A 20,633-nucleotide genomic window follows, 5' to 3' on the forward strand; every position below is an offset into this window, starting at 1 on the left:
CGCGCTCTCGGTGGCCCAGAACAGCTCGTCGGCAGCCGCGCGCCTCCGTGTACGGTAAACAAATTCTCTCAACGTTTGTTTTGCATTTATCTCTCTGCAACATTTCCCGAGCTAACAGCCTACGATTCTAACATTTTATTCGTTAAACGTTTTAATGCTAAAACGAACAGTGTGGATTCCGCTTGTTTACACACATCAGACATAAACTAACGCTCATTACCGACAGACTGAAAAAAAAACTGTTCACAGGCAAAACAACAAGAGTACATAGATTTATTTTACACGTTTTCTACTCTTCAAAACTTTGTTTGGACGAATGCAACGTTCACTGGTTTCTGACTGAAAGTTCGTCTTTATCTGCTCTGAGACTTTTTTTCATTTGTGTTGTGTTGTGTTGATCTCAGGAGGCTGCAGAGGAAAATGGAGCCCAGCAGACCGATCACATCAGGTACCAGCACCGAGCTTTGACATTTGAACTGTGATCTAATAACGTGATGTCCACTCATTGCTCCACTAGATGCTGGTGTGGGTAGATTTGCTGGATTGTTGTGTTTAATGTCCACGGATCGATGGGTTTTAATTTCTATGTTGAATAATAGATGAGATACACAAATTAAGAGACTTTTACTATGGACTGCACTGTCTGCAGAATATCTGGATTTGCCATTTTAATGATACATGAGACTCCACCGTGTCTGTACACCAGCAAAATGTGTTTCAGATTCAGGTTTCAGCTGCATATGAACGTAAAAAGTGTATTTCTAGATTGAACATTTGGCGATAGAAGAAACAGATCTGCAAATCTCTGAGTTTAGGGAACCCACCTCTCATGTTAAGAGGATTCCTGTTTAACTGCTGCAAAAGGGTTACAAGGAAATACAAGAGGGAACGGCACAATCCCTTATGACAGATTCTACACAATAAGACACTTATGTTTGGTCACAATTACCAGACCTGATGCAGAAAACTTTAAGTTATCTTCAAATACGTGTGTGTACGAACTAATAGATGCTTTCGTGTAGTGAAATATAAATGTGCATTCAAGAGGAGTTAAACTAATATTATTGGAAAATTACCAAACAGTGTTTGTCTCTCAAAGTGCAGCCTTTAGTAGGTCTCAGTGTGGTCAGAAGACACTTAGCTGGCAGTTTGGCTGTTTTCATAGAGGTGCAGGTGTTTTATCCACCAGCTGTTTATCACACAGAGTAGCTTCACATGTGTCTCTTCAGCTGAAAAACAAAAAACTGGTGGTTCTTTCAGTGTGAATATCTGGATCATCTGCCCTCTGACTCCACAGATGAACAGAAAATATCATACTTTTACATTTAAGCTCTCAAATCTTTCTTCATTCTGTTTTTGAATCAAATCTTGTGAGGTCTGAGTAAGAGAAACAGAATTTCTCATTCCTCCTCCACAAAACGTACGTGGACAGATGGACAGAAGAAGACAGAAGGAATCCTTTCCTCCGTGGTTTTGTTTTCATTGACGTTCTTTTTTTTATGAGGGTAGCCTGAGTGTCAGACAGACAAAGAGGCTGAAACACGGTATATTCTCCCTGTTCTGAATTTTACATTTCTTTTTTTGTGTCCACGGTGGCAGCAGGCGGGGTGTGAGAGATAGAGAGAAACAAAGACAGTATTTCACCGGTGCTGCTCGGCTGAACTCAGCTGGCACTCAGTATTTACAACCTACTGCAATGCGGCAGGGAATCTGTGTGTGTGTGTCTATGTGTGTGTATTTATGTGTCTGTGTGTGTGTGTGTGTGAGAGAGAGAGAGAAACAAAGAGACAAAGGGAGATGGGAAAGACAGTGATGCAGAGATTGAGACAAACATTGAATTAAAGCCTGAGACACACAGAAAGACAGAAAGACACAAGACAGACACAAACAGAGCTGGGGAGAGAGACAGTGTGACTAAAGACAGAAACAAGACAGTTAGAAATGTGTTTATATTATGAATGTCTCTCTCTCTCTGTCCCTGCAGGATGAGAGACCTCAGATTCAGATGGACATTTGTGAAGAAGAAAACAACCTGCAGGTTTGTCCCGAGAGCCTGATTTTTACAAACATCACTTAGCTACAACAACCAGACAGCCACAAAATAAAGCACAGTAGAATTTAAGAATAGACACTGGTCTCAAGGTCTTTCTGTCCTGGCTTGTCTGTCTTTAACATTTTTTGGAGGCTTCTTCTTATGCATTTAACTGATAATGTGTTTCTTTTATTTATTCGTTTGTCAGAACTCACACGGTCAGAACTCCAGCAGAGCTTTTAAAGCGAAGCAGCTGAGCCACGATCATCTGATACAGGTAACAAAAAGAAAAGAGTATGGTTAGCAAATACAAAAAGCTGTTCAGTTATTTTTCACTTCAATTTGGTCATCTGTTGTATGCAGCAACAGTGAAGCGGTTTCCTATTGGATTAAACAAATAGATTTAAAAAATTTACCGTGTGACATATGATAAGTGAGCTGTATCACGCTGCACCATTTCGATTGTTGTGGGTTTAAATTTAAAGTGGTGCTTTGGTTAAACTCCTGATGGACGTTCAGGTAATTGTGTCCCATTTTAGTTTTTTATGTGGAGGGCGCTATTGTTACTCTGAACCACCAGGGGGCGGTAACAGTGAGGAAACAGGTGAGACACAGTGCTGTACGCACTGCAGATGATGAAAGACAGGACTCAGAGAGCAGATGACCTCCATCAGGGCTGCACAGTGCTCTAAGTGGGTTATTTTAACAATATTAAAAATGATTAGAGGGTTTTCTTCCTGTTTACCTGCATAACTGACGCGTGTGTGAGTGGTAATAAACGGAGTCACAAATAACTGAGACAAATTAATTCTATCAAAATCGATACTATAGAATATTTGCTCTGAAAGCACTTAGCAGTAATGAAAATGCTGTCTATTATAAAAATCATAATAAATAGCGAAGAAAATCATTAGATGAGACCATGGTGCGGATCCACTGCTGAATCCTTCACTGATCACATTCATGGCCAGAGAGAGCGCTGTTGTGCGTCTTTTAAACACTAGATAGCGCTACAGCACCAATGATGACGATTTAAACAATGGCATCAGTGACAGAGCCAGTTCAGCCTCGGGTAACGACCCCATCTTCCCTTCACCCCGCGGGTTCATTCGGCGTGGAGGTCATGGGAGTTCTCTTCTCCCAGTCACCCTGAATGCACTTCGAACACAGCGACTTGATCCGCTGCGCTGTGATTTGAAGTTACAGCAGCTAGGAGGCGTTTTCGGGCAGGAGGCCAGGCCGAGACGCCGTAAATCCTGGGCTCAAGTGGCCTGTGGTTTAAATAAAACGGCGGTGACACGTTGTTAATTAAAGTAAAGAAAACTCCAAAGCGTTTTGCATTGGAGTTCCTGAACACTGAACATCCTGGCTGCTCTGCGATGAAAAACAAGCGAACGAATCAAAGCTACAGACAAGCTGAAGAAAGACAAGGAAACATGATTTAAAATGATCAGAATTTAACGTGAAGTACCTGTTATTTAACTGTTATGCTCGTTTAGTAATATGCTTATTACTATTATTCTTATGAATGTTATTATTAGAGTCATTACTCGACTGTGTGCTGTTATTAAGCTATCATTAAGGAAGCATGAGGTCGATTTTTAGGGTTTTTTTATGTACACGTTTTGGTTTTATATGTTGCTTTGACACCTAAATGTCCTCAGCAGCCGCAGAGCTGCTAAAGCAAGCAAAGCGGTGTCCAGTTTGACACGCAGACACACACAGACAGACAGACACACACACACACAGACTCGCGGTCTGTTTTCTCAGAGCCCGTTTATGGTTTTATTGCTCCCCATTTACGGAAATCAAAGCAGGAAACAAATGCTCCAAACAGCATTCCAGAAACATCCGGAAAAATGCAAACAGCGTTTAGTCTCTGCTCGTTGTGGAGGAAAGTGGAGCAGTGAGAACCACACGGGGTCTCAACAGGGTGGCAGCGTGCAGGCTGCCTGTTTTACGCACAGAAAATATCCTTTTTACGCACAATGTTTTCTGCGTTCACAAAATATCCAACACAACTTCTTAAAAAAGAAAGATGCTGCCCTTCATTATTAAAACCAAATAAAAAGATCCAATTCGACCAAATAAGAGAAATATTTCGATTTAAACTCATATATATATACACAAAGGAAAACCAGATTCGTTGGTAGGCAATCTTCCAAAAATGAGAAACACTTATTTAAAATAAGCTAAAAATAAAACAGAGAAGAGAAAAAAAATAAAGGTCAACCACTCAAATCAATATATGTAAATGAGTTAAAACGCACCAACGGCACAAAACCCCAGAGATTAAAGGGTGTTTTTTCTTTGGCGCCATTAGGCTATCGAATAAAGTGGCTCTTGGTGCAGGGCCTAATAATTTATGAACCCGCGTGTGAGCTTCGAAAAAAAAAAAAAAAAACGGAGCACGTGACGGTAATAAAGTGTGTTTTATTGCCGGCGGTTTGACAAGCCCCAAAATATAACTCAGAGAGAATAGCCGACAGGCGGCCAGATGGGATTGGTAGCCGATATTTGTCCGAAATCAACAGAATGCTCTTTGTGTCGCCGAGAGAAACAACGGAGACGGTTCCGATTATCAGCTTCGATCCGAGCCGACGGGACTTTACAGTAGCCGAACGAACGATCGTGTTTTAACGCGAGATCAGAGCAGAACAGTAAGTGAGTCTTGTTTTCATATTTGGCACAGATATGAAGTTATGACTGTAAGGCCCAGGGGTGGGGGGGGGCAGATGGAGGACCAGAGTTGGGGGGGGGGAGTGTTCCCCAAATCAAAGCGGTGGTCCGGGGACCCCCCCAAAGGCCCTCGATGGAGAGGGTGAGGGGGTCCAGAGATCCACCTGTAGTCCAAAATATGATCGAATTAACTCACTGCAGAGGTTATAGTTTTGGCTGAAATTGTTCCCTTTTTTTTCAACGACAAATTCAACGACTTTCAAGGCCTTGATTTGCTGAAATTCAAGGTGTTTTTCAGGGTAAGAATAAACTTGGTTCAGTTTAGATATTTTTGTTGCTGCTGCTGCTGTTGTTTTTTTTTTTTTTTTTTGTTTGTTCGTTTTAAACTTGAGCTTATCAAGTTAACTAATAATTTTAACTTGAAAATTTTAACTGTTAAATACACAACAAAATTAGTGAAAGATCCTAAAAACACCTACAATTAATTTAATTTGCTCAAGGACAGACTCAAGGACTGTTTAGGGTTATATGTTTAATATCAGTCACCTCACAGCACAGAGAGGCGGTTGATACCAATATCCGTTCACCGCAATCCTGTTTGGATCTTTGGGTTTTTGTTTTTAAGTTAAAGTAAGTGTGTGTTTCAACGTGTATCTTAGGAAGCCCTTAACATCGAACTATGTGTGTGTGTGTGTGTGTGTGTGTGTAAGATTTCCACAGCATGTGTGTTCCTCAGAAGACATCCTTTACTTTCTGATTCCATATGTTGAAGATTTTTAGGCTTATGTACAGGGTCTTAGAATAATAACACTACTATTACTGCGACTCATAATAACTTCGATGAAGCTCTAACGAAATCTAATCAGAAAACACATTTAGACTGTTTCTATCTTCCTTCTGTTTCAGAAGGATTTTTCGTTCTTTGTTGGTGGATGTTTGTGTAGACATGTAAACACAGCCTGAATTATGACACTTTCTTGAGATGTTAAATTTTACAGCTATTTTTGATGACACCAAACAGCCCATAAACAGAGGCGGAGACGACAGAGAACAATACACTAACATTTAATGACAAGGAGAAAATTTGGATTACAGTCAACAGCTCTGTTCCATAACTGCATGACGGGAAAAAAGAAAACAAAACACAATAACGGTTTCATAAATTTTCTAAATCAAAACAACCGTGAAACAAATAACGTGAAGGGCTGTAGAACATTTTTGATGCAGGGATCTTCAAAGTTAGTAGCAAATATTGCAATATAAGGTACTTTTCTCTAAGATGTAGTTTTGGCTTTATTGGATTCTGTTGTGTACCGATGTTTGCCACTAAATTCGTTTTTTTTTTTTTTTAACTACCGTAACCTATTTATTTTATTTTATTTTGAAGATCGCCGTATTGTATTTAGCCGATAATCAGCAGCTCCGTAGAACTGGTGCAACATTACAGGTTTTCTGAAACAGACATTCACATATTTTTCAGTCCAGACTGGTTCACAATTACACACAGCTACTGATATTTGTGGAAGGACTGTTGTTTGGTAGGCTATATGTTTTGTGCTGTTCAACACTTCCATTATTATTATTATTATTATTATTATTATTATTATTAGTAGTAGTAGTAGTAGTAGTAGTAGTAGAATATTTATCACCGATGATTATATTTTACCTATTTAAAATCACCTATAATTACATTTATTTATCATTATTTTAGTCCTTTAAACGCATTTGGTTTTCCTTATGTTAAATACCATCATTTGCGGTCATGTGATTTTGCTTAATTCCTTTTTAGTTTCAGAGCCATTAAATGGATCTGATTAATGTGTAATCACAATTCGCTCGAGCATAGACTGATAATATGATTTCCACAGAGTGTGCTGCAGCTGTAGACATAAAAAAATCTAAAATTCCGCAAATTGAATCAAATACAATGCAATCAGTGTTTGCGTTGAATTTTATTTAATTTAAATAGACCTCAGCTTTTCGTCTGCCCGATTTCACAGTCACAATTTGCGGCTCTTTCGCGCTGGTCAGTCCGAGACGGTGCATGCGGGTTCCCATGCAGGGCTGGAGGTCGCAGTTAATGTCTAAACCTGGTTAAAGCTGCCCTGCGCTCGGCTTTGACCCGGCAGAGGGCCGGGGGCGGAGGGGTGAGCCGGCGGTCAGCCTGTCTAAGATGAAAAAGTGAAACGACCCCAGAAAGAAAAGCCACATCTGAATGGCTTTATATCACAAACCCGACTCGGGATGAGAAGAGAATTTATTTAAGAGTTTGCGTAAAAGGCAATAATCTGTTTATGAGAACAGCTGATTATGTTACTGAGCCGTTTGTGGCAAAGAGCAGCAGAGCTGCGTGCTGCTGGTCTGAAAACTATGAATTCAGAAAAATATCTGCAGAACAGCTGATGAGTGCAAGAATATTTCTCCTGTAACACACTAGTTTACAACCTAAGAGCTGACGTTAATCAGTACTCTGCCAATAATTGAAAACTGATTTATGACAGTAGCCGAGGATGCAGCACAGAAACAGCAGATCCCGCCTGTTAAAATGAAACGAGTCGATCATATTTCAGTATAAAAATGGCCTCGTTTTCTCACACTTCGACCCTTTAACTTCGGCGTTTGCCTTTGCACAACAATAATCTAGCGGAGGGAGAAACCCGTGGAACAATGGGCTCGCGACTCCCGCAGGCCGCCTGAACTCTGGATGGTCCCCAGCTCGAGCCCCTGCGTGGCCCTGTCCAGCGCGAGGACTAATGAAACGGTGAACCAGCGGTCAACGATTCTGATTGACCCTCTGGCGACCTGACGGCAGCTAGGCTACATTCTTAAAGAAGAATGCTCTTTCAAAAACCGAAACATCACTCCGTTGTTGTTGTTGCCTCTAAAAGGAGTCCACCAAAGTTCAGAGCTGGGGAACCCCATTGAAAAGGTGCGAGCTAATGACTCCAGTCTTCAAACCCCTATTTACTAGAAGAATTTAGCCTGGAATAATCGTGAAAAATGAAAGTTTTAGGTCAAAATCCTTTTTTTACTCAAGGCATGGATTAATAGTCCCAAGCTGAATAGATTTTTGACCATTTGTACTTCGCACATCTGCAGAAAGGTGCTCTGAACTCTGTAGTTTCATTATTCAACCAAATCAGTCTGAATGGTTAGGAGCTTGCGTTTAGCTCAGCTTTAAAACGCTTTTGTGTTTACCTTTCCCACTGTTTCATGTGAAACCAATCTTGCTTTATATAAAGTTTTGCTGTTCTTCTCACTCCGTGCAACCCAAGCCTTTTTTTTTGCCAGAGCAACAAATGGTTCAGAGCAGAGTTTTCACCAGCCACTCACTCAAATGGCCATGGGAGTTTAGTAAAGGTAAACAAGCAGAAACCAGCCTCTGCCAGAGCACAGAAAATTGCTCGGGGCAAAAAATGGAAACAGAGAATCTCTTTGGTATCTTGATGAAAATTTACAGTAAAAACACACACGCGCGCGCGCACACACACACACACACACACACACACACACCTACCATATTATTTGAGCATATGTTGCAACTAAATGCCACCAGTGTTTTTAATAGCCATCAATATTGCCATGCGTGTGAGACTGGAAAAAGATGAGGATAATGTTGCCTTCAGTCGAGCCTGGACTTTGATAAACAGAGTAGGACAAAAATCAATACAAAATATACACATATATATGTGTTTTACCCTTCATTTAATATGTGTCCAAGCAAAACCAGTGTACAAAGAGACAATAACGATGTCACAATAATGGTGATGCTATCGTCCATATCATTGGTAAAAGTGCCTTTTGTTGCAGACTGCCTGATTATAATTTAAACTCAGATATTCCTGGATGTGGCCTGTGGTGCTTCCACCGGCCAGCTGATGGCAGATGTTGAATTATAAACATCTACAGGGGCTGTGGACCATCATAAATGTATTTCAGCAGCATCTAGATGAGAAACTCAGACTTGCCCCCAGGGCCATGTTCGTTCGAGCACTGTGGTCCTCATTTTAGTCCAATCTGAGGTCCAGACCAAGTTCGGAAATCACCATTAGCCACCATTCAAATTATGGTCACGTTTACACTGCGGCTGGTGGCTTGTTTACCAGTGACTTTGGCAAGTGTCCAGTTGTCATTAGGGAGTCATGTTCAATCCACAAATCCTGGAGGGCTGGTGAAATTGTGAAAGAGGTGGATTTAAAAACTGCAGAGGCCTGTGATACAGACTGGTTCCTGTTCATTATCACGTTTAAAATAACCAAATGTACAAGGCTTATTCAACCAAATGAGCTCATCAGTGACAAACTGTTAACACTTTAATGTTAATTCAGTTTTCACAATTTTATTTATATTTAGGGCATCCTGTCCTACCTTCAGTAATAAATACATAGTTGAATTACTTTCATTATTAGCTTTGTAAAGGTGGAATATGTGACAGGCCCATTGTGCTGAACTGAATTAGAGTGAATAGGTGTTTCTAATAAAGTGGCCAGGGAGTGTAGAGCTCAATGAGGAACTTGGCGCTAACGGACAATGCTACAGGCGCTCAGTTATCACTGAGGTCACTCATACTTATTAAAAATGCTTTTGCAGTGTGCTGCTGAACGATGTGTTACCGCAGAGCGTGTTCAAACATCAGAGCATGATTTCTGTTCTGTTCTGTAAATCACAGTGTGCTACAAGACCGATTTCATGCAGGTTTCCCAACTAGAAGATGTCCACCTTGTCCACGGTGCTTGTCCACTGTTGACACTGCCCGTCTTTTACATGTTGGACTCACTTGCTCACAGTAACTACACATATGTATCAAAATTAACACGGTACGTCCATAATGAGTTATTGATGTCAAAAAGCGACATGCTACAGCACCTTTAATGGTTTCAGTAAATTATACAATGACACTGATGCATCACACGTTGAACAACAGAAACACACACTTCTTAAAAATAAAGAGATGAGCTGAATGGGTTTTTTAGATACTGTCATTGTCTGTAGGTAGAGCTTTAGAAGGTACAATGTCTTCAATGAGAAAAATAAATTTCTGAATGAGGACATATGAGAGTAAATGTCCATCAGCAACAAAAAGAAGTCATCAGCAGCCAGCCGTGAAGTGAGCCGTCGCCTATATATACCCTGTAGAACCGAATGTGTGTGGAGCTGCCTCAGTCACAGATTGGGTTCTAGGGGAGTCTATGGGCGATGACTAACCATCTATCAAAATCCATGGAAGCCAAGGAAAAACTGAGCACTGTTTACAGCGCCTTTAATTTGCCAAAGGAACACATATGTCTTCAGTTCTCCATTTTAAATTCTACAGTTCTACACTTTCCCACATTAGAGGCTGGACCTGATCGGCATTAGTGTAGTGTTATGCACAGAGAAGCTCCTCTTAGGTGATGGGGAAGTTAAGTCATCATGTCTCCCTGTGCTGTTTGAGTCTGAACTGATCATCAGATCGAGCAGGATGGTTTTCACAGCCTGGTTTTACACAGTATGCAATGTCAATGACTGGATCCGATTCCCTGGTTGCGTTATGGCTTGCTCAGTCAAGTCTCGGTTACGGTATCAACACAATAGTTTGGTTGCATCCTAAGAATACACAACAGCACAATACCTTGATCTGCAGGCTGTGCATGTAAACTTAAAGAATTTAATCAAAATGAGTGATGTGACTCGCTGCCCCCAGTTACATCACTTCTGCAGCCCGCTCAAATGGACAGTGTGTCTGTGAAGATGTTTGTGCACAGTAAAGCATTTGAAAAAAAAAAAATCTCTTGCTTTATTTTAGCTTATACCATGATGTCAGTAAATGTCTGATTAAAGATTTAAATGCAGTGTAATCTATACATTCTATTTAAAAAGTGTATTTTAAAATGCTTTGTAGCTATACTCCACCACTGCCTATGAGACAAAGGTAAAAATTATTTAATCTGACAACGTAAAGAAGCATTTAGCCATTTCATCACATACATAGTAGCTTATCAGTGATTTTCAGTCATTTACTATGAGCTACTCTGAACAAATGACTCAGTAGATGAGACAGATTAAGGCCATATAATCTCTAGTTCACTTGTTCTCTGTCAGCCATGCCAAAATCTTCAGACCCATTACATCCTTCACATGAGCTCCTTTAATACCCCAGCCAAGCAAAAACATTTTCTTCCTCTCCTCTTTATTAGAGGATTATTACAGGCTATATAAGGCAGGAGTAATGGGACATCACATGAGTTATTAAGAGGTTTTGGCTCAGCATCCTTAGAGGAGCTGCAGCCACAGAAGGTGCTGAAATCCTCGTGAAATCCTTAAGGATGTAACACAGATTTATGGTGTACTCCTCAGCGCAAAGATCTTTTTTGTGATTTAGCGTTTTGGACAGAAATAAGTTCATTTTAGCGAAAGATAAAATAATCAGACTCGCACGGAGCTCTGACATCCTCACTTTCCTATCTGACTCTTTCTTCGTGTGAGGGCTTAAATTTAGCATATTCTCACTTATCTCTTTCACACTTTTTTAAATTTTTCATCCTGCATAATTTATCCTGATTTTTTAAAGCCCTGTCGCATTTTTCTCTCCTTCAACTTACTCTAGCATCATTTTTTAAGCCAAGCAATGCATTTTTTTTCTCCTTCAAAAGCCGAGTGGTTGGTGGTGAACGGGACACCTCGGGCTGACCCCAGCCAAACAAAGCCAACTACTAGTCACTGTCTGGGAACCTTTTATCCCATTCTTTTATTGGAGGCCTTTCTGACCGGCCACGTTTTGTTGTCCGTCCTTTGACTCGCCACAAGGCCAAATATGGCCCCGCCGTCCCTCAATATGGGACAGATTAATTTTTCAGCTCCGGCCATCTGTGTGGGGGTAAAAGTCAGTCAGCTAAAAGTCATAAATCTACAGTCCGTGCATTTTCAATAGGTTTGTGTGAGGGGGTGGGGAGTGTGCACATGAAGAGACAAGATTAGATAGAGTCAGCAGTCTTTAACTCTTTAACTTCTTAACCTTATTTTTCAAAGTCCACAAACATCCATCCATTCCCCCCACCAGCAAATCTTCATTAGTCCTATAATGAACATTTTTTTTTCCTTCAAATTATCCCATTACGTCTGACATAAACAACCCGCAGCGCTGTCTCTCATTGGCTGGCCGCGGGGTCACGTGGCCCGCGCGGCCGTCCGTCTATTTGACAGCCGCAGGATGGCTTGATGCCAGAGGGGGAAAAAGAGACAGAGAGAGGGGAGAGAAAGAAAAATTAGTATTCTCCTACCAGCCTCGCTATAAATCAATCATGGAGTCCTACGTGGTGAGCTGTAAATATGCTGAGCCGCAGTTCCCGCCATGTGAAGAAGATTACAGTAATTTTAGTGACCAAGGGGGGTATTACAACAACCCCCAGGACAGTGGTAGTTATGGAGGGGGCTATCAGCCCATGCAGCCCCCTCCGCCTCCTTACACACAACAACAAACCGGCTATCAACACTCTTTGCAGGGGCATCACCGGGAGGATGGAGAGGACCACTCGCAGCACCAAGGTGCGACTTTCCCTGGCTACAGAGAGACAGACGCCCCCGGTAAGGAGAGATTCCCCGTGGGTGACCTGCAGTGTCAGGCCTGGATGACCTGTGCAAAGCCCGTTCAGGTGCAGAGGAAAACGGCCTGCCAGGGCAAAGATAAGCCGCCTATTGTTGTCTACCCGTGGATGAAGAAAGTGCACGTCGCTCATGGTGAGACAGCCTGAAGATTTACATCTTTCTATCTCTGCTCCACAATCTCTCCATTTCATTTCTCCATCATTTGTTTGTCTGATTCCATTGTTTATGTTTTTATCTGCCAGATGCACTCTCATTCTTCTCTTTCTTTTTTTATTTAATTCTTTCTTCCTTTCATTCTTTCATTCTTTCATTCTTGCTTTCTAGTGTTTTGTCCATTTGTAAGCACCGTTTTTGTTGTCGAGTTATTTATGATCTCAGTGAGAGTCAGGGAGAATTACAACCCCTATAAAGTTTTATGGCCCTGCCACAGTGTGTGTGTGTGTGTATGTGTATGTGTGTGTGTGTGTGTGTGTGTGTGTGTGTGTGTGTGTGTGTGTGTGTGTGTGTGTGTGTGTGTGAGATGTACGGCTGAACAAAAAGCTGCAAGTTAAAAGTAAAAATTGTTTCTTGGATCTCTTCCCAGTCAACCACAAATGAAGATAACTGTTTTACTGGGATTTTAAAATACTAGACTTTCAGGCTAATGCAACAAAACAAAGATTAATTTAGGGAATATGCAATCGTTTTTTAAAAATAATACTAATATTCATAATAGAAAATAACATTTTAAAAAAGTAAGATTAAATGCATTTTCTGGCTTTAATTCTTTCTCCCTTTTTTTCTTTGTTAAATTTTAGTTAATCCTAACCACGTGGGACCGGAGCCAAAGCGGTTGCGGACGGCCTACACGCGCCAGCAGGTTCTGGAGCTCGAGAAGGAGTTCCACTTTAGCCGCTACCTCACGCGCCGACGCCGTGTCGAGGTGGCCCACGCGCTCTGCCTGTCCGAGCGGCAGGTGAAGGTGTGGTTCCAGAACCGGCGCATGCGCTGGAAGAAGGACAACAAGCTGCCGAACACCAAAGGACGGAGCAAAAACAAGAAGACAACGGACAACAACAACAACAGCAGCAGCAGCGGCGGCGGCGGCACCGATAGTAACGCGAAGGCGGTGATAACTGTTTGAAAACACGGGGGTGGGAGCAGAGTTTGGCCGTCGGTGGCAGCCATGTTAGCACCTTCACTCTCCAAAACTCATGTCGCTACATTGATCCAGGGTAACTGCGGTCCTGAAACAATTCTCCACAGCTTTAAAATGATCCATCGATACACAGGTCAGCAGCAGGCGTTATAAATACTAAAAATGTATTTTGCCTCATGTTTTAAATGTTTTTAAATCTTTCTGTTGTACAGAGAATGCATCAATTTTTAGTCTGATATTTAATTAATTAGGGGAAGTCTGAGTTACATTTAGGGCTGCAATAAATGGTTATTCCAATTTACTTAATAATACTTAATAATTATTTTCTCAGTTAATCCATTGATCCTTTAGTTTATGAAATGTCAGAAGATGGTGAAAAATATCCATCTCATCCGTTTCTGAGTCCAAGAAGACTTATTCAAATGTCTTACTTTGTCCAACCACCAAAGATATTCACTTTAATATGATATGAAACAGAGAAAAGCAGGAAATCTTCATAGTTCAGAAACTGAAAACTGCAAAAAAACTTTAACAATAACTCATCTAATCGTTGCAGCTCTGCTTACATGTAGACATTTTACATGTAAACGACCTGACATCTCTGTAACAATTAGTGAACTGTTTCATGTTTAGACATCCGATATCGAAGGCGTAAAAGCACAGTGCCTATAATTGATTGCAGTCTCGCCAAACTCTGCCTGTCTGCGGTGCACGAGGACAGATTGTGTCTTTTGGAGAAAACAGGGTTTTATTTCTACAGGGTAAACATAATACAGGGTTTTTAAATAGCTACCTAAAAGATTAAATAGCTTAACTTATGAATATGCACATTACCAAAATTTAGTTTCTACAGATTTAAAGGGGAAAAAGAATGAACAGGACTGAATGAACAACACCAAATTGCTCCGCGGCTGACCTGCAGAACGGTTGGACAAATAATGTTGTACCTTTTATTTTGTACATAGAGGAGCATCCAAAAACTATGAATACTTGGTAGGATCATTAGCCATGTTCACATTTTTTCCTTATCACCATAAGATCAATAAACTTTTCATTAATTTAGGGGAGAAGTCACACATTTTTACGCGCGGGGAAATTAAAAAAAGAATTAAAAACAGACAAATTGGATGTACAGGTTTTTAAATATACGGCGCTGACTGTAAATCCAACACATTTTCTCAGGGTCACAGGGTTTTAACGAAAAGAACTTTCTGAAAAGTCTGTTGTTTCATTCAGCACCGAGGGATTTAAAATAATCCTCTCTGAAATGGCATAATGTTGTATTTTCAAAGACTATGTTCTCTGTTTGATTCCAGTTTAATATGCTATTGATTTCTACTTTAGCCTACGCCAGTACTTATTTTTTATCTGTATTATTTAGAAGCATATTATTTTATTCTTCGTAGCAAGCATCATCTCCGTCCTTTTGTATGTGTTCATTTTGAAAAAAAAAAGTAAAACTCGTGTAAAAAATTTTTATATGTGGAAATGTTTTGATAGAAATTAAAAAATGTTTCAAATTGCAAAGCTGCAAATATTTTTCCTTAACACACAATCACACACACACACACACACACACACTCACAATCTCACACACGCACACAGACAACGGAGAATAGATTTATTGGTGGAGAGAGAGAGAGAGAGAGAGAATCGACGGAAGTGACGCAACAAAATCACTCCAAGCACGGTTTATGAATGAAAGACGATTTCACAATCTTCGTCTGTAGCTCATATACAAATATTCGATCCGTTACGCATAAAAAGAATCTCCCTTCATTGCCCATATGTATTAATACATGAGGGAAAAGTAATGAATATTTAACATGAAAGTGAAATGGAGTGATCCTCTGTAGCCTCTCACACACGATCTTTGTTACAGTCATAATTTAACGGACCGTCAAGTCACTTGAGGTGAACCAAGACAAATATCCCGCCCGTGATGTCTAAACTGAGACGCTGCTTAAGTGTGACGATTTTATCCCGTGGGAGGATTTAAAATGTGCTCCGAATTATTCCGCAGATAAACGCTGATCCTTAGCACTTTATCATCAGGACATTACACACTGTCTGAAGCCAAAATATAGATGTAGGTGCCTGAAGGAGCCCGTGCTGGAAACAGCTGTCTCAACATCATACAGAAGAGTAGTCAAGATCTGTCAAGATCTTTCAAATGTGAAATGCATAATTTTTTTCTGCATTACACGTGGACTATCAACCTCTTTATATATGGTTCAAAAATTATTCGAAGCTACTTGGAAAATCTTATACAGGATTACAGGATCTTGTGATTTCTATGCGCCTTTTGCGCATCGTTTACGCACAAGGACAACATAGGCTGCTTTCCGTGAGAGAACAGTTCTCTGTTTGCCTGTGTGTGTTGTGTGTGTGTGTGTGTGTGTGGTAGGATGGAAGGGAAGTGAGTGCAGAGTGCCATTAATTGGTGGCTTCCGGTCGAGACGCGGTTAAATGTGCAGGAAAGGCACAACGGGGCTGACAGAGCGCAAATCTGGAATATCTGTCACATATTTAGGATCCACCACAAACCCGATCAGTCAGGATAACACAAGGTCAAATATTCTCTCGGAAACGAAAAGCTTCTAAAGGTCTGCATGTCTGCAATGTGATACACCACAGACAAAGAAAAATGGGGGATACGTCACTTGTGAAATAACCCACAGTAAACCACTAAACAATGTCAAACTATGAATCTGGAATCTAACGCTATGGTCCTATTCTGTGCACATATTCGATTACACTGGTTGTTCATATACACAGTAAATGTGGTTTAAATACAAATGGATAAAAACATAAAATATTACAAATAAACCAGACAGTAGTGCGAAACCGGCCACGTGTCTTCTAATGAACGTCGTTTAAAGTAAACAGTCTATATTCTTGCGTACAATGAAAACATTTCATATCCTGCAGTGTCCGAGGTGTGTGTGTGTGTGTGTTTGCGCTTGGTGAACGTTCTGCCTGTAGGCAACTGTGTGTCACACCAACCTGCCTTTTCCCAGTCTGAGTGTGGTGAAGCAGGGATGCCCCCGACTGGTTGCGCCAAGTACTTCAGCCTGAAAGAGACAGAGACGAGCATTAGAGAAGCTCAGGCAAACTTTCAGACTGGGGTCATTTTACTTTGAAAAGTTCTCAGTTAGGGGCAACAGCCCACAGTGCAGTATTTGCCACGTGTGATGCATAAGATTAGAAGAAGACAAAATTAGTGAAACAGATAAGCAAACACAAAGCAAGTCGCTGAGACTGCAAAAGATGTAAAAGCATGACCTCTGCAGGTGTTACTGGACTACACTGTGTGGTGTTTCTGTTATTTTGTCCACCCTCTCTATTTGCTGCCGACCCCCAGCAGACTGGAGAAAAATCCTCACAACACCTTCATCACAAATGGTCGTGGATATTAATTCAAGAATCGAGGGAGATGGAAAAGCCACGGACAGCAGCTGCAGCCGTCTCCAGCTCAGGAACTGAAAACCGGAGAAACTGTTTCTGCCCGGGACATTAAACGCTGGCGGACCAGTCCGTGACTGCAGAACAAGCACTTGCCCTTATACTTACATACAGTGGAACTGACCTCACTTGTCATTATTATTATTATTTAGTAATAAGGACATAGCAGCAGCAGCACCATGTCTCTTGCGGCAGAGGCGTTCGTGTCGCAGATGGCAGGTAAAGCGCTGACGTTGCCCCGCGAGCCTCTGTTATTGTTTATTTATTTAGCTTTAGCCGCTTAGCCGCTAACGCTTGTCCTAGATGGCTAACCGAGAGCTGAGCCCATTCCAGACAGGTTATTCTAATAATAAAACGACTCGTGTTGAAAATACAAACCCGAGGGAGGACAGGAGCAGTTCGGAAGGATCGGTGTCGATGTGTCGACGATTTATTCCAACGAAGCGCAGTTAAAAGATGTTAAATTCAACCACTAACGCAGGCGGCTCCGACACGAGCAGCTCTGCTGCCGCGCATGTCAGAAGTAATGTGCCATCTTGGATTTTACGCGGCTTATATAGACGTTAATGGGACGTTCCCATAATAACTTATGACATGACATTAACCTGAACTGTTACTGAGTGTTAGTAGTTATACTCATGAGCAAAAATAAAGACTCGAAAGGCTGATTAATCACTTTCTAATTTTGTGGCAGCTGCTGAGCCTTGGCCTGAAAATGCAACCTTGTACCAGCCGCTGAAGGGTAAGTCAGTGTTTGTCTGAAATGGAGAGATAATACCAACGATCAGTTATCCTGTAGTTGTTTACATTCCGTGTTATTTCTTGTCTTTTCTTCTTTAGATGATCAGATTCTGCTGTCAGACTGTGCCTCATCTCTGGCTGTTCAGGTGAAGTTCTGTTTGTTGTGAGCGCCCTCTGGCCTTTAAAGCAGCACCTGTTCCCCTCAGCACACCTGCACACAGCTTTTTGACACAGCTCCTCTGTGGATTTCAGCTCTCTCAGTGTCTCCCAGACTGTAATCCCAGACTGACCTCATGATATTACCATCTAGCTGCAGAATGGATCAGCATATCTTACATGGTTGATAGTTTCTGCATGCATGATGCCTCTCTTTGAATTTAAACTAATGATTAATAGATCATCAACGCTGTTGTCATGTATTTCTTATGGACAGAGTCACCTCAGTTTACTGTTTGACCGCTAACTGACCTTGTTCCATTTCTCCTCTGTGCAGGCCTACCTCAGAATGTGCGGTTTACCAGTGCAGGTGGTTTGCAGAGCAAATGCTGAATACATGTCACCCTCTGGTGAGTACACATGCTGCGGTCGAGGCTACCTTTCTCTGTATTGTCCCTTTCTTGTCATGCAGTGAATACCATGTTTGAATTCCAGCTTTGTCACAAAATTGTAGTGTTTGTGGTGGAAAACGTGTGTGTGTGTGTTTTATGTGTGTCTCTGTAGGTAAGATTCCCTTTATTCATGTGGGGAACCAGGTGGTGTCAGAACTCGGGCCAATAGTGCAGTTTACCAAAGCTAAGGTGAGTAATTTTCATATACTGACACTGAAGGTGTTATTGACTTTATCACAGCCTGCTTGTTGTTCATGTAAATTTATAGTCCAATTTGCTTGGACTATTACACATTTTAGGAATTCACTAGTCTGTTAGTATGTTCTTATTTATCTATTTGATTGTTTGTTTGAAAAATAGGATTCATCCAAGCTTTGCTGTGTTTTGGGGTTTTCAGGGTCATTCTCTGAGCGATGGTTTGGATGATGTTCAAAGAGCTGAAATGAAAGCATACATGGAGCTGGTCAACAACATGCTGCTTACTGCTGAGGTACACACACACGCACGCACGCACACACACACACACAAATACTTTCACTGCCATATAACAAAACACACAGCTGAAACAGTAATACTGGTATTAGAACCTCAACGCAGTTACACAGAATACAGTCATTATTTCAGTATCACATCTGTCATTCATTTCAGTCTCCTCTCTCCTCCACAGCTGTACATCCAGTGGTGTGACGACCCTACAGCTGCTGAGGTGTGTACGCTTTGTAATTTTTTACTTAAAGGTTTTACCGTGATCATTCATTGCCTCTTAATCACACGTGTGTGCTTTGTGTAGATTTCTCGTCCCAGATACAGCAGTCCTTACTCGTGGCCCCTGAGTAACATCCTCGCCTATCAGAAGCAGTGGGAGGTTCGCAGGAAGATGAATGCCATCGGCTGGGGAGGGAAAACCCTGGATCAGGTCAGCAACGTTTGATATTTCACAAGTTTTACAATTCTTTTCAGGTTTCCCCAGATCTTACTTTATGTTTTTGTAGTCTCACAAAATGTTGACATAAATTGACAAACACACAAAAACGTTTTGTCTGCTCTTGTGTTTCAGGTTTACGAAGATGTGAGTCAGTGCTGCCAGGCTCTCTCCCAGAGGCTGGGAACACAACCCTACTTCTTTAATAAACAGTATGTATCTGTCTGTGTGTGTGGCTGTTTGAGTAGTTCCTGTCTAACGTGGGTTGATTTTCTCTGTCTGCCGTATCAGCTGAATGACAAACAACATTAGGTCTTATAGTGCTTGGGGATATTTCAGTATTTCAGCAGGATGCTGAGTCCCTAGTTTTATGTGACTTTAAAGGAGCCCAAGCCAAAGTGGACAAAAATGTTTGGAAGCATCTGACAACTTTTTCTGTAGCACCACCTTGTGGTATAAAACTGTCACATCACTATAATTAAGTGTGTATCTGTGTGTGTTGCAGGCCCACAGAGCTGGATGCACTGGTGTTCGGTCACCTCTTCACTATACTGACAACCAGACTGACCAGCACTGAGCTGGCAGAGAGGATCAAGAGCTACAGCAACCTGCTGTCGTTCTGCAGACGTATCGAACAGACCTACTTTGAAGACAAAAACTCTTGAAGGACTGAAAATAACCTCTGTGTCTCTGTATTATCACATCTTGTACATTCTGTCCTTCTGTCTCTCATTCCCTCCCTGTAGCTCTGAGAAGCTAAAAACTGCTTTTATTCACATACATGTCTCCTTGATTCTTCCTTTGCTCCCCATTGTGCTTCCTGCTGGTACGTTGTTGCATGCAGCTGATAGGAGTCCTGAGGAGCCAGTCCACTAAAGGATTAAGGTGTTTCGAAGTAAATATTCCAGGAAGGGAATTCTTTACTATACAGATCATTCCTAAGCCTGTTAACTCCACATGTATATGATCGAAAAAGTTTTTTTCCAAGTTAAACACATTTCTCAGAATAGTGACAATACAAGAGCACACAACACATTCTCTGGTCAGTCTGATCTGCATCTATGTTTTAATTCAACTGAACAGTTTTCAACAAACCATGAAGCCTTTACGTTTCCAGCATCGCAGAAATTTAATACAGATACTGAGGATAATAATAAAACTCTTTACGGAGAAGCTCAATGATGAGGCTCAGTGACACTTCAGCAAGGCAGATGCTTCTTGAAACAGAGGCTTAGATTTTTTATTTACACTTTTCTTTGGATGATCTTCTTTTCCATGGAGCCTTGTGCATTTGCAATTACCCACAGACTGTCAGAGCGGTTGGGTGTTGATTTTACAGCTGTGCAGCACGGCTGCCTTTCAGAGAGCGGGGCTACACTTGCCTGCTGTGTTTTTTGTTTCCTCCCCAGAATCTTTAGAAGCTTGTAAAAAAATGTGAAGTGATGTGGCATGCTTTAAAAATCC

The 20,633-nt window shown here is 41.3% G+C and overlaps 2 protein-coding genes across 2 annotated transcripts; both read left to right on the plus strand.

The window, feature by feature from the left end:
• The first annotated feature begins 21 nt into the window (after positions 1 to 21).
• Positions 22 to 14,907, plus strand: LOC121189243 (homeobox protein Hox-D4b-like). The gene is made up of 6 exons (XM_041049176.1): positions 22 to 54; positions 405 to 448; positions 1,985 to 2,038; positions 2,241 to 2,309; positions 12,193 to 12,427; positions 13,093 to 14,907. The coding sequence occupies exons 3-6, from the start codon at positions 2,006 to 2,008 to the stop codon at positions 13,416 to 13,418; spliced, it is 663 nt and encodes a 220-aa protein (XP_040905110.1). The 5' UTR covers positions 22 to 54; positions 405 to 448; positions 1,985 to 2,005; the 3' UTR covers positions 13,419 to 14,907.
• Positions 14,908 to 16,964: 2,057 nt separating this feature from the next.
• mtx2 (metaxin 2) lies at positions 16,965 to 19,947 on the plus strand. The gene is made up of 10 exons (XM_041049175.1): positions 16,965 to 17,117; positions 17,593 to 17,640; positions 17,739 to 17,785; positions 18,133 to 18,205; positions 18,360 to 18,436; positions 18,645 to 18,737; positions 18,915 to 18,953; positions 19,038 to 19,163; positions 19,305 to 19,381; positions 19,675 to 19,947. Exons 1-10 carry the CDS (start codon positions 17,078 to 17,080, stop codon positions 19,832 to 19,834), a joined length of 780 nt encoding a protein of 259 aa, XP_040905109.1. The 5' UTR covers positions 16,965 to 17,077; the 3' UTR covers positions 19,835 to 19,947.
• The last annotated feature ends 686 nt before the right edge of the window (positions 19,948 to 20,633 follow it).

This window comes from Toxotes jaculatrix, chromosome 11, assembly GCF_017976425.1.
Source record: "Toxotes jaculatrix isolate fToxJac2 chromosome 11, fToxJac2.pri, whole genome shotgun sequence".
NCBI lineage: Eukaryota > Metazoa > Chordata > Actinopteri > Toxotidae > Toxotes > Toxotes jaculatrix.